Below are 14,716 nucleotides of genomic sequence, written 5' to 3' on the forward strand. Positions count from 1 at the left end.
TGGGGGAAAATAAAAGTCCTTATCAAGTTATATGTAGGCAACTAGATGGTGAAATGGATAGAGCACTGACTGTGGAGTCAGGTAGATCTGAGTTCAAATCAGGCCACAGACTGTTATTAGCTACATGACTAGCAAGTCACTTAACCTCTGCTGCCTCAGTTTCCTCAGCTGTAAAATGGGGATAATAGTAGCACCCACCTTGAAAGGTTATGAGGATCAAATGATATAATATATTCAAAGCACTTAACAGTGACCAGCACATAGTAGGGGTTATATATTCCTTTCTCCTTTCCTTCCCTTTATATTCAAATGATAATCAAATATAGGGCAGTACACTAAATTGAACTTCAGTTTTAATTTTTAAAAGCATAGACTGTTCCAAGAAATGCCCCTTAACTGACTCATACAAATTCATGAATTTAAGTTTTTCAGCTTGTACTGTGTTGTGTCCAAATTCATACATATCCAAAACAGAAATCATTATTGTTCTCTTTCAACCCTCCTTCTTTTGAACTTCTTTTTAGTGTTAAGGGCACAGTCCTAGTCATCCAGGTTCTTGTCCTTGGTTTCATACTCAACTCCTTTTTTTTTTTTTTTTGCTCATGCCACATATCCAATCAGATGCATGTTATTTCTTTCATAACATCTTACTCATATAATCCCACTATCTTTTTGCACAGCCACTATCCTAGATCAAGTCTTCAGGACCTCTGCTTGTACTGCTGCAGTAGTTTTCTGATTGGTCTCCCTGTTCCCAGTCTCTCCTTACTCAGGTCCATCCTCCACTTAACTGCCAAAGTGATTTTCCTAAAGTGCAGGTTGGACCATGTCACCCCCCTGCTCAGTGAACTCTTAGTGGCTTGTTTGGCATTTAACAACCTAGTCCCTTTCTGTCTTAAAATTTTCTTATATCTTTCTCCCTTCCATAAAATCTAGGATCCAAACATACTAGCTTATTTGTCACTCTTTGAACACAAAACTATCTCATATCTTCTTGCCTTTGTACTGGATGTTCCCCTAAGCCTGGAATGTTCGCCCTCCCAACCTGATTCTTAGAATCCCTGGTTTCTTTTAAGATTCATCTCAAGTGCTATCTTTTCTGAGAAGTCTTTCATGTTCCTCTCTGCTGCTAATGCCACGCTAACATTATCTTCCATTTCCTTTGTATTTATCTTGTATATTTTGATGTAAATATGTTGCATCTCCATTAGAAATGTAAGTTTCTTCAGGGCAGGGACTGTTTTTGCTTTTTCCTTGTATCCATAGCATTTAGCATCGTATGTAGCATATAGCACTTAATAAGTGATTGTTGATTTGTTTGTTTGGATTTGTAATTCATGCAGTGAATTGTGAAATTATTCCCTAACAATAACTATATTAAGTTTATGTTGTAATTTTTGGACAGTTCTTCTAAGTGAAATAATAAATGCAGAATAATTTAGTTTATGTAGTTATAATTCATTTGGGAAGTCAGAGCTGTGATAAGTTTCTACAGTTTTCTCTGTGGTTCTTAAAGTTTTTAAATTCTAATTTTAGTTACAGCTATGATTTGTCCCATTCCCTTCAGTATAACTTGACTGTTTTGAGAATGCCACTAGAAATGTTAAAAACTGAAACAGCTCAGACTCGACAGGAGAGTTTTGACATCTTTGAAGATGAAGGACTAATAACACAGGGTGGCAGTGGTAAGTGTCTTTCTCTGTATTTGGGGATATGTTATATATATGATTGCTACAAAATCTTCATTAAATTTTCTGTAATTTCCAAAAAGAAATACTCCTTTATGTCTTTATTGTCCCATACTATTACTACAGATTTGTCAATTTGACCAATATAATTTTCAGACTTAATCATTTTGTAGCTTAATGTATGTGACATCCAGGAAATTGTGTGCCATCATTTCTCAGAATTTAATAATCTGCTTTTAATAAAAATTGAAGTTTATGATATTCAGGTCTAGAACTTTGGTCAAATTTCAAATGGAGAATTTGCCTTTGTGCGTACCTCAGAACAAACTCCTTCTTCCTAGAAGTCAGCTGAATTTGATTTAGTTTCAGAAAATGTTACAAGAAGTTGAATAGAGCAAGTTAGAGTTGAGTCTTGTTTTGTCTAGGCTTTATGGGTTAGAATGAATACAGCCTATAGTATCCTTGTGTTGGATAAGGGATGACTTAGGCGGGCAAGGTTTATTCTTCTAGTGGTTATCTAGAATGGACAGCCCGGCACATAGTAAGTGTTTAATAAGTGTTTGAAATTTTGGTGAAGCTTCTAGCTTGTGCATATGCACAAGTCTTGGTACTGTTTTAGACTTGAATATTAATTCGATATTTGAATTAAGACCATGCCACAATCCCTTGGCTTAATTCACCTAGTAGATGTGATGTATATAAGAAAGTCACAGCAGGAGAAAGGTTTATTACTATAGGTCACAATTATGGACTAATTATAACTTTCTAATTTTAAGAGAAATGATAACTTTCCAGTTTATAAAGCTAATCAAAGTATATTTTTCTTTTTCTAAATTAAATTTTTTTAATTATCAAAATTCCACCTTTTTTCTCTCCCATCCAAATGAGAACAAAAGAAAAACAAAACCCCTGTTATAAACATATATAGTCAAGAAAAACAAGTTTTTGCAGTGGTCATGTCTAAAAGAAAATTATACATATACACATATTTATGTCTTATTCTATACTTCTAGTTTTTCACTTCTCCAGAGATAGGTAGTATATTTCATGTTCTCTGAAATTGTGGTTGGTCATTATGGTCAGAGATCCTGTCTTTACAATATTGTTATCATCATATAAATTGTCCTCCTGGTTCTATTTACTCTACTCTGCACCAGTTCGTACAAATCTTCTCAGGTTTCTTCTGACACCATCTTCATTATTTCTTATAGCACAATAGTATTCTATTTATATGTCTTATTTTGTATAGCCATCTCCCAGTTTATGGGGATTCCCTCAGAGTCCCATTCTTTGCCACCTCAAAAATGGCTATAAATATTTTTCTACGTTATTATTTAGTTTGTTTTGCTTAGAACTGATCTCTCCCTCATTTCCCCTGAGTTCTCCTCAGCTGGAGGGAGCCTCCCTGGGCACCTCCTACTGTTCTCAGTGGTGCTAACAGACATACTGACAATGGCAGCACCATTCAATCACTGAATTTATTCTAAAGTTAAAACTAAAAGTTGAAGGGCTTAGTTTCACTTACTTCTTTTACGTTTCTGATATCCATTTTCATTTTTCCAGGTGTATTTGGGATTTGCAGTGAACCCTATATGAAGTATGTGTGGAACGGTGAACTTTTGGATATAATAAAAAACACTGTCCATCGTGATTGGCTGCTATATATTATTCATGGCTTCTGTGGGCAGTCAAGTATCCTTTATAGGTCATATTCCAGGCTGTTTTGGGGCTAAAATTAGAGAGGCAGAAGGTGGCTGTATGCAAACCAAAGACATAATTATTTATCAGTAGGTAGGCTTTAGTTATCAGCAAATTTACTGAGGTACGTATTAAATGGAAGGGTACTATGCTGGGCACTGGAAATACAAAGAGATTTTATAAAAGTGCCTACTATGTGCAAGGCACTCTTTGAGTTGCTGGGGATACAGAGACAAAAAGAAACAGTTCCTGTCCTCAGGCTTCCATTTTCCTGGCTTTACCCCACGCCCTCAAGAGATTTATGGTCTAGTGAAACAATATAAATGTAAGAAGATAAATAACACCGTAAGCTAACATATACCAAATACAATGGCAGAAATAGTAAATTTCACAGCAATCAGAAGAGCAGAGCAGTCACTCTAACAACATGGAAGAGATGAAGACTTGGATGAGCAGAGACCAATGGGAAGTAGGTCCCACTCATGCTGTATGACAGAGACATGACAGTGGGGAACCTGCACGTGGAGGAATAAGGATGAGCATTTTTACTGGAGTAGAAGATTCTTGGAGGGCAGTCAGTTCTCACACTTTTTAGTCTTAGAATCCCTTTACAATGTTAAAAATTACTGAGGACCCCAAAGAACTTTTATTTCTGTTTTTATTTATATCTGTTGATATTTACTGTATTAGAAATTAGTAAAACTTTAAAATATTTATTTATTCATTTAAAAACCACAATAGTAAACTCACTACCTGTAAAACACGAATCACATTCCTAAATGAAAAATTGCTATATTTTCCAAAACAAAACAAAAAAATTTGAGACAATGACATTGCCTTACATATTGATTGCAGATCTCTTTAATATCTGTCTTAATAGAACCAAGTTGGATTCTCTTATTTATGTTGTTTTGGTAGAAGTATGTAAAGATAATCTGGCCTTATGCAGATACACAGAAAAAGGGAAGAGTATTTTAATAGATAAATAACACCTTAGTGTTAGTATTTTCATGAAAATAGAACTCTGACCGCATGGACCTCCTAAAAGTATCTCAGGGATGCCAGGGGTCTATAGACCATGCCCTTGAGGATTTTATATGGGGGAATGATGGAAAATCATATTGGAGAAATGAAAATATAGGGACCAGATTGTAGAAGGATTTGAATGTCAGGGTAAGAAAACTGTAGTCAGTGAAATTCTATTAAGAGTTTTTAAGCAGAGGGTGACATATGCAAAGCAGTGTTTCAAGAAGAGTGATCTGCAAAAGTGTGTAGGATAGATTGGAACAGAAAGACAAAGAATGCATAGGTATTAGAATCCATTTGTAGCAACCCAACTGTGAAGTTATGAGGCCTAGGCCAGGGTGAAGTCCCTGGGAGTAGAAAGGAGGGGATTGATGTGAGAAATTGTAAGGCTTGTGGGATTGGACCTGGGTTATACAGTGGGGAAAAATGTTTCTATGAAGAACTTAAAGTCTTTTTTTGTGACGTAGATTGAGTCCTAGTTAGAGTGTTGAGCTTGGTTTTATGGACCAGTTTCCTCTCTTAAATGTTCAGATTTACCCTTCTCCCGTTGAATTTATTTTGGAGTTATGCTGAAAACAGTTTGTGAAAGTGGTATTTTGTATTCTAAAGTCTTAGAGGAATAAGTTTAGGTAGAAACTTTGAAAAGATCTCCAAGTGTGTAATTTGTAGAAACTGTAATAGAATTTTATGAGGTCTTGTGAAGCCTTCCTTTTTTACCATGGTTATAATTTTCATTTTTACTTACTGCATTTTACCATGTTTAGTACTCTAGAGACAAATTTAAGAAAAGGGTCATTTTGACCAGATAGAATTCTAGAATGTTAGAGCTGCAATGGCCCTTTACATTTTAAGGAGGAGGGAAGTGAGATCTAGAGAAGTTACACGATTTACAAGGTAAAGCAACTGTTCAGTGACAAACCAGGGTTGGAACCAAGCTTGCCGCATTTCTGGGATGCTATTGTACAATGTGCATGCCATCTTTTCCACCATGCCCTCTGCTTCCTTCTCAGTGTGGGTAGGTGTGGATAACTATTGTTATGGTTTCTTACATGCTTCTCACCTTCAGTTTGTTGATCATATTGCCAGAGATTTCAGAAATCAGTCTTTCGATAGCTAAATGCCTGTAAGTGTAGTTTATGAAAGGAAAACTATAAGAGGTTGTTTGAAGTATTTTTTAAACACACCAGTGCTTACACATCCTATATAAATATCTTTTAAAGATGCCACTTTGGAAGACTCTTTGTTTATTCCAGTGATGTGCCATTGCTCAAAATGTTATTAAAAACTCCAGTTTTGAACTTGGTTTCCAAACCAGTTTATGAGATATATAAGAACAGTCTTATTACTGTTACACCTCACTTTGGACCAAAAATCTGTTATTCCTCATTTATCTTATACATTGAAGTTCTCTTTCAGTAACTTTTGGCTGTTTGGAAAGTTCAAATAAATTTTTTTTCAGATGAGAATTAAGAGAATTTGCTGCTGAGCATGGTGGTAAGTGCCTGTAATCTCTCCTACTGGTAAGTTTTGAGGCTGGTGGATTCCTTGAGCTTTGGACTTATTAACTGCACTAAGCAAATTTGGTGACTCTAAATGAAGTTCATCATCCAATATAGTGAGTCTCTGGTAAGCAACCTCCAGGCTACTTAAGGAAAGACAAAAACCCATATCAGAATTGAAGCAGGTCAGAGCTCTGGTACTGACCAATAGTGAAATAGGGCCCATGTGTAGCTGCTTTTTTTCCAACCCAGGTGAGATAGGGAGACCTAGTTTCAAAAAGAAAAAGGGGAAAGGAAGAGAAATTGAAGGGAGAAAGTGGAGTTGGGGAGGAGAGAGAAAGAAAATAAGCCATAATCTCTGAAAAGAGAACAGATTTTGCTTTGGGGAAGACTCTTTTGGTGTTGTATAACAAATTCAACAGAGTGTATTTTAATGTGTCAGAAAAAAATGATTTCACATGATATTGCTTGGCAATCATATGTGTTAAAGAACTTTAACTTGATTTCTCAGAACTGTTAATTTATGGTCGACCAGTCTATGTTACTCTCATAGCTAGACGATCAAGTAAATTTGCTGGGACCCGTTTTTTAAAGAGAGGTGCAAACTGTGAGGTAAGAAAAAGTAACCTTTTAGTTATTTATATCTCTTTTGCTGCTGTATGTAAAAGCTTTATGGGGCAGCTAAATGGTGCAGTGAATAGAGCACCAGTCCTGGAGGACCAGAGTTCAAATCCAGCCTCAGACACTTGACACTAGCCGTGTGACCTTGGGCAAGTCACTTAACCCTAGTTACCTTATCTTCCCTCTTCAAAAACACAAACCAAAAAGCTTTATGGTGGTTTTGAATATTTAGTATGAGGGTGTCTTGATTAGATAATATAAAATCTTCTCGATTATCTAAAAGTTGGCCGGAAAAATTATTAACTTTTAAACACTTTGAAAAATTATCCACCTTATTCCTTGGGGTTACTCAGGCCTTGACTAATTGATATGATTACTCAACCTTTGTAGATTGCCATCTTCTCTGTGCTTTCTCATTTTGGGCACTTCTTGTCTATGTCAACAGTAGAAGGAGGATTATTGGATCTGAATCAAAGAATCTGACTTTAAATTCCAGCTTTGCTGCTTATTATATGTAACTTGGATAACCTTTCTAGGTCCTGGTTCCTGGACTATAAAATGAGTGGGCTGGACTAGAGGGCCTCCAAGCTCCCCTTAAGCCCCTAATCTGTGACCCTGTGATCCTTTGTCTTTTCCTAAATCCTTCGTGGAAGATCTGCCCCAGTAGTTTCCTCTTAGGCCTTTTAACACCCATCTGTTGTTTCTCTTGCTATATGACTGTCCTTCTTCCTTTTATGATCATACATTTCCTGCATGATAAGAGATATTATCAGCTGAAGTATCATAGTGGGTAAAAAAAGACATGGATAATACAGAAATGTAAATAGCTGCTTACAGGAATGGGGCAGGCAGGGGGAAATATTCATTCTGGGAATAACATACTTGGTTAATAGCTGGAGGCAGATGGAAACATTTGATTACTTTTTTTTCTTCTCTAAATTATGTAGTTTCAGGAGTTAGCCACAAGAGAGAGGAATACCACCTCTGTAACTCTATACTTTACCTGCCTTTATCACCTTCAGTTTGTGTTAAGTTGGTTGATTAGGGGCAAGGTGAGTGGCTAGTAAGTAAACCAACAGTAGACATTTTTGAGAATTTTGTTTTTGAAATGCTAGAGTTTTTTTAACACCATCTTCTGAAATGGGCTAAACATGTTTTCACATCATCTATTTTTATAGCATAAGCAGATAGAAATGATATTAATGCCTCTGATAGTGAGAAGTGCCACATCTGATTCAATTCTTTCTCATTCCTCTGCCAGAAGGAACCTATTGACAGTATTTTGATATCTCTTGGCTCTTTCCCCCTTGGTTTAGATTTTAATTTTTGATATCCTGCCCTTTGGTTTGGTTTATTTTACTTAAAAAAATTTCAGTCAGTTGAATTACAAGTTTGTATTTCTCTAGAATAATTCTAGAGTCCAGATGCTTTTCATCTAGTATTTGTTTTATTGACTAGTTTTAATCTGATTTTGTTTTACTTTCTTAAACCTCTCTTCTGTTTTTTTAAAAATTATTTCCCTGTGAAAACTTCCTTTCAAACCTTATCATTTGACTTATATTGATGTTTTATATTAACTGTCCTTTGTTACTTTCAAGACATTTATGTTGGCAGGCCTTGTAACTTAGCTGCGTACTTGTATTTTTGCATTTTCAATGTGTGTGCCTGTGTTTTTCCAGGGTGATGTTGCTAATGAAGTAGAGACCGAACAAATACTCTGCGATGCTTCTGTTATGTCATTTACGGCAGGAAGCTATTCCTCTTATGTGCAAGTCAGAGGATCTGTCCCCTTATATTGGTCTCAAGATATTTCAACGATGATGCCTAAGCCTCCAATTACATGTATGTGGAAAATACTTTTAAGCAATAATTTTAATGATTGTACCTTACCTATTGGGGTATAATTAGTGAAGAACTAGTTTAAAAAAAGCAGATAGGTGGTACAATGGATGGAATGCCAGGCCTGGAGTCAGGAAAACCTGAGTTAAAATCTGGCTTCGGACACTTACTAGATCTGTGACCTTGGACAAGTTACTTAACCCTATTTGCCTATTTTCTCATCTGTAAAATGAGCTGGAAAAGAAAATGGAAAACCCATCTAGTACTTTGCCAAGAAAACCCCAAATGGGGTCACAGAGAGTTGGACATGACTGAAAAATGACTGAACAATAAAGCTTAAAAAAATTAACTGTTGTAATTTTAGAACGGTATAGGCATGAACCCTACTGTTGAGGTTCAGGGGTGCTGGGGATCCTGGAATACCGACACACCAGGTCCTGCTTGAATGAATTCGACTCAAGTCTTCTTAAAGCCAAAGAAAGACAAAGTTTATTAAAGATTCACCATCTTGGGTTGACTCTTAAGAAGCCTAAGCATTTGCAATGCTTTTATTCACAAGTGGGCGGGATAGAATCTCAGCTAGACAGAGTCTGAGCTGGATTGAATCTGAGCACCTTCATGGAGGCAAGATGGAACTTAAATACAGATAAGACTGTAGGAGGGAAGAATCCAGGTGCCAGCAACTAGTCTGGGGCCCCAGGGATGGTCTTGATAGGGGCGGTATGGGAATGACCAGTACCCTGGGATGAATACATATAGACTCTGGGGAGGATCTTGATGGGAGTGGTCAGCAGCCTGGGAAATAGGATTTTGATAGGATCAAGGATGGGAAGTGCAACAGAGACCTGGGCACAGCGGTAAGGAAAAGCCCATGGGCATTCAGAGATTGCCAGAACAAATGGGAAGATTAGATTTGAGTAAGAAAGGCCAGATCAAATGGGAAGATTCAAGGGGAATTCAGGGAGGTTCCCAGATTCTGAACCCCATCACTACTTTAATGATAAAATTATGTTGGTTTAAAATACCAAATTAGTAAATAATTTTTATTATAATAGTATCTCTTCATCTGTATAAATCTAAGGATTTTATGCCATTATAATGGAATATTTGAAATAGAATATAGAATATAGGAAAATTTATGTACACACATTTATACAGAGCTGTATACTTTATGAAATACTATCTTCATAGCAACTCTATGAGGCAGTTAGTGCAAATTTTATTATCCTCATTTTATGGATGAGAAAGCTGAAAGTCAGAGAGGCTAAGTCACAGGTCATGTCCAGGCCATGTCAACAAGGCAAGTCTAAACAAGCATTTATTAAGCACTTACTATGTGCCAGACACTGCTCAGCTCTGAGAATACAAATACAAGAAAAAAGGAAGATATTCCTTCCCTCAAGGAGCCTATATTTTAATACATTAAGTCTACACAAAAAAAGGGACCTGAAAAGAGTGAGAATGGGAGGAGAGAGAAACAGATCTGGTGGGGTGTGGTGGAGAAAGTTGGGAGAGGAGTGCAGCCTGCGAAGAACTGGAGACATGAATAAGGAGTACTTCTAATTTGTGAGTTTCTGGGTAAAGAGATTTCTGTGGCATTGTAAAGACATGATAGGCAAGAATAGTAAGTGCAGAAGCTGGAACTTGGATTTGGATCTTCTGATGCCAAATATTTGCTTTCTACTATCTTACCTCTTGTATATAAATATATTAATTTGAAGCAAGGTGAGAGTATTCATAGATTATAGAATGTGGTCCGACAGTAATTAAGTGCTGACCATTTGAACTTGATTTCTTAGAGCGGTTAATTTATGGTTAACAATGTTGTTCTAATAGCTAGGAGATCAAGTAAATTTACTAGGACCCATTTTGTAAAAAGAAATGTTGTAAAGGAGGACTTTAAGTATCATATAACTAGAGATTCTTAACATGGGGTCCATGAATTTGTTTTTAAAAATATGTTGATAACTGTGTTTCAATACAATTGATTTCTTTTGTAATATTTTATATTATGTTACTAAAAACATTACCCTGAAAAGGGATCTGTGACCTTCACCATACTGCCAGAGATCCATGACAAAAAAAAAAGATTAAGAATCAGTGATCTAGTCTAGCCCTGTCATTTTATAGAGGAGGAAATCAAGTCCCAGGATGGTGAATTAACTTGTTGGGGTCATACAGTTAATTGATAACAGAGCTCAGTCTAGAACCTTTGTCTTCTGACTCTTTCTCCAACACTTTTCACTGTGTTAAAGCTGTCCCTTTTGTCTAGGAGAGATGTACTTTGATTAGAACAGAGAATTCTGCTATATACTTATGTATATTTTTACATTTATCTACCTATTTCTATTTATTAACATACATATTTATGTACATATATTTGAATTTTTGTTTTTCTTTTTAAAAGTATTATTGAGAAATGAATTATATTTCCACTTTAGGAATCTGGAAGTTATTTAGGTTCAGAATTCTATTTAACATCAATGTTTTCTTATAGATATTTGGGAGCCACATTCAAATAATTTCAAAATGAATGCTATTTCTTTGAAAACTATTTTTTAGAAATAGATAACAAAAAAATGACTCCTACTTGATTTTTCAAGTTATTTTGTTTGCATCATTTTATTTTTCTCAGTGGATCAAGCGGATCCATTTGCCCATATAGCTGCTCTTCACTTTGACCAGATGCTCCAGAGGTTTGGCTCCCCTATTATCATCTTAAATCTAGTGAAGGTATGGCACAATAATGTGTTGTTTTATTATGTTATCCAAATAAATTTAGTGACCTTTCCTTCAATCCTGAGGACTCATTGCCTATTTTTCTACCATTTCCCAGCATGGAATGTTTCCCCTTGTCAAGGCTGTCCAGTCTGGGTTAACTCAGTCTCCCTTTCTCCTTTACCTTTAATTCCTGACTTGTTGGCCTCCTACCTAGACTCCCTGATGCTCCCTTTCCCTTTGTGACTCAAGAAGATAAGAAGAGGCTCTTTGTTGAAAAGCTAGTGTCAGGTTTTTCTGATTTCTTGACCTAGGTTCCTTCCATTAATCCCTTTGTCTGGTGCACATACAAGTTAAATTTTTATCTCCGTCTCCTGCTCCCTGGAAAACAAGAGACTATAAGAAGTTATTCTATAGCCTACAGTGTATTCCACCTTTGCTGCTCTGATCGTCAGCTAAGGACACCTGTGTTAAGGAGACAGGGAAATGAAACTATCACAGATGTACTTTGAAATATGGACATGTCACCGACAGCTTACTACATTAGTATCAATCACAATAGAAATGAGACCTTTAAACCTTACATAAAGATCCCTGCAGGCCACATATTGACTTAGAAAATCACAAATTAACATTATTTATGTTTTATCCTATTTATAGTTATCTTGTTATTGTTTTTCAATTACATTTTAATCTGGCTCAGACTGACATGGGCCTTGTGTTTGACACTTCTGGCCTACAGGACCTTCTTATGGGGAAGTAGAAGGTGAAGTAGGTTTAGTTGATAGCTCAGAACAGAGTTAAATCTTAGGAATCTAAGATTTCTATTAGAGTAGAATCACAAGGCAGATTTTAGGAAATGAAAATAGAGGCATGGTTCAGGGACATATATGTTGATATCATTAACCTCTTTGGTCTTTTTGCCTTTTTATTAAAATTTCTCTGACCATTCACAAGATCTCATGGGGATCTGGTGGTGTCAAATCCGAACACACCATTTATAAGCATTTGTTTTAGGCCCCAGGTCAAGGAAACAGGACCTCAATAGAATAATAGTATTACCTTTATCAGCCTTTGGTTTGGCAAAGTGACTGAAGGAAATTATCTCCTTTGATTCCTTAACATTTTAAAAATTTGACATGAGCTTTAGTTAATTTCCAGTTATGCATGAATTTCTGATAACCTGGGACACTGATGAACAAAGGAAAAATGAACATTTTTGCCCCTTTGGTTCTTTGATTCTATTGTGTGTGAAAATAAGCCTGTTAAATAAATGGTTTGCACGTCAGGTAGGTGTTTTTCTAGCATTTTTGATTAGAGTATCTGAAGAATTCTCTTTCTCTACCAGACTTTTTTCAGCATAAAATTGAAGATTAGCCTAAGAGTCAGCATTAGTTTGATAACAGAGAAATGTAGCAAAACATTTAAGAATTTTAAAACTATATTTGGTAAAAAAAAAAAAAAAAAGCCCACATCTCATAGAATCAGATTTCAAAAGATATCATTAGGACACAATCTAAATTTACATGAACTTGGTAAGTGAATCACTATTTATATTTTACAGAGTTCTTATAAATGTTACTGTTGCAGTATAGAAACTCACATTTAGGATGGTAGATTTAATTCTCTGTTACTGGAATACATTAAAAAATTGGTCTGATATGTCATTATTAGAGTGGTTTCTTCAAAATTCTCATGTACATTTATTTGAATATTTTAAAATGTCATTAGATTTAAAAAACTGTACTTGTTCATTGTTTCTTTGCTGTTCCAAACCCAGAAGTAGTTAGTAACATGGTGATTATGCACTTGGAGATTAAATTGCTGTTTAGTGGTAATATAAACAGTCTTTTGTTTGTTTGGTTTTTTTAAAGTGGCATTGGTTCCTATAGATCAAAGGATAAGAGAATATTGGAAATTTGGTTCATTTCAGAAAAACCTTTTAATCCTATGATTAAAGAAAGAGTTGAAATGTCTGTGTGCATATGTGTGATAGTGGTGACAGAAACTCTACCACCACTTAAAATTAGGAATTTATAAATAACGTTCTTGGTTTCTTTTTTGAAATGAGGATTTTAGGTGCTGTTTAATAAGAAAGGTATGAAGACTCCCTCAAAATTATGTTAAAAACAGGATTATCGGGATCATAGTTTTAGGAATAGAAGGTACCTTAGAGCAGCAGTTCTTAAAATAACTCCTGTGAGTCCCGAAGACCCTTTTAGTGAGTCTGTGATATTAAAACTATTCACAATAACAGTAACATTATTTGCCTATTGTAGCATTCCTTCCTTTTCCAGCTACCCATTTGTATGGAGCTAGATTTTCTTCATATATTTCAACTAAAATAATACGTTGCAACAGATTGAATACAGAAACAGATAGGAGTATCCAGCTGTCATCTATTTACGCAGACATTAAAGAGATTTGCAAAAATTTGTAGAACTATGTGACTCTTCTCACTAAAATTTTGTTTTGGAAAAGTTATTTTTATAAAAGCATGTTATATTAAAGTGTGATGGATTTATTATTTTCAAATGAATTAACAAATAGTTTAGAATTTATCAGTTTTAATTTCCAGTATGATAAATATCAATAGATATTACTCACACATAAAAATTCTTTGGGATCCTCCATAATTCTTAAGAGTGTAAAGGAATCTGAGAACAAAACATTTGAGATGTGGTGCTTTAGAGGTCATCTTATAGATGACCTCATTTTATAGATGAGGAAGCTGCATCTCAAGAAACATGAAGATACTTTTCCAAGGTCACAGAACTAGTAAAGTGACAGGATTGAATGAAGCCACATCTTTTGATTCCTTAAAACTTTTTCTTATTGATTTAAAGGGCTTTATAGGAAAAAAACCAGGCTACTATGTAATTTACATATATATATACATATATATGCATATATATACAATTTTATTGTGCCTTAAATATATAGGGGTAGGTATTGGACATACACACATATAGTCTGAAAGTGCTGATTTTCCTTGTGTCATATAACTAGTAAGTAGCAGGACATGAACTGAGGTCTTCTAGCTGTATCAATAAGCACCCCAACATACACAGGAGGACCTACTACAACAGGTTCTTAGTTCTACATTTATAAAAGGAAAGCACCTCTCAAGGGGTTAACAATCACTTTAATCAAGCACATGTATCATTCCTTTAACCAAGTACATATATCATTCACCTAATTCAGGGGTCAGCACCCTGAAATTCAAAGAAATTGCAGAGAAATCAAGAGTCAACAGACATGACTTCTTCTTCCTGACCATAATTCAACAGACAAGTACAACTGTCTGACCATACCAGAGAGGGAAGCACAACATATGATTTCTCAGAGGGGGGGAGGGGGCAGTTCCTTAGTGGCTTTCCAGAGTCCTCCTCCGCATTCAAACCTTTTATTTTTTTTTATTTTTATTTTTTAAATTAATTCATTAATTTAACTTTTAACATTCATTTTCACAAAATTTTGGGTTCCAAATTTTCTCCCCTTTTGTCCCCTCCCCCCACCCCAAAACACCAAGCATTCTAATTACCCTTATCACCAATCTGCTCTCTGTTCTATCATCCCTCTCTGCCCTTGTCTCCATCTTCTCTTTTGTCCTATAAAGCCAAAAAA

General features: G+C 35.5%; 1 protein-coding gene across 3 annotated transcripts in view; it reads left to right on the forward strand.

Moving 5' to 3' along the window:
• Positions 1-14,716, forward strand: part of FIG4 (FIG4 phosphoinositide 5-phosphatase) — a 150,093-nt gene that overhangs the window by 32,879 nt on the left and 102,498 nt on the right. For all 3 annotated transcript variants that reach the window (XM_072643035.1, XM_072643036.1, XM_072643037.1), the window contains exons 6-10: positions 1,537-1,685; positions 3,252-3,380; positions 6,423-6,523; positions 8,212-8,374; positions 11,007-11,104. In XM_072643035.1, the coding sequence (XP_072499136.1) occupies positions 1,537-1,685; positions 3,252-3,380; positions 6,423-6,523; positions 8,212-8,374; positions 11,007-11,104 (640 nt within the window). The remainder of the gene's footprint in view (positions 1-1,536; positions 1,686-3,251; positions 3,381-6,422; positions 6,524-8,211; positions 8,375-11,006; positions 11,105-14,716) is intronic.

This window comes from Notamacropus eugenii, chromosome 2, assembly GCF_028372415.1.
Source record: "Notamacropus eugenii isolate mMacEug1 chromosome 2, mMacEug1.pri_v2, whole genome shotgun sequence".
In the NCBI taxonomy this organism is placed as follows: domain Eukaryota; kingdom Metazoa; phylum Chordata; class Mammalia; order Diprotodontia; family Macropodidae; genus Notamacropus; species Notamacropus eugenii.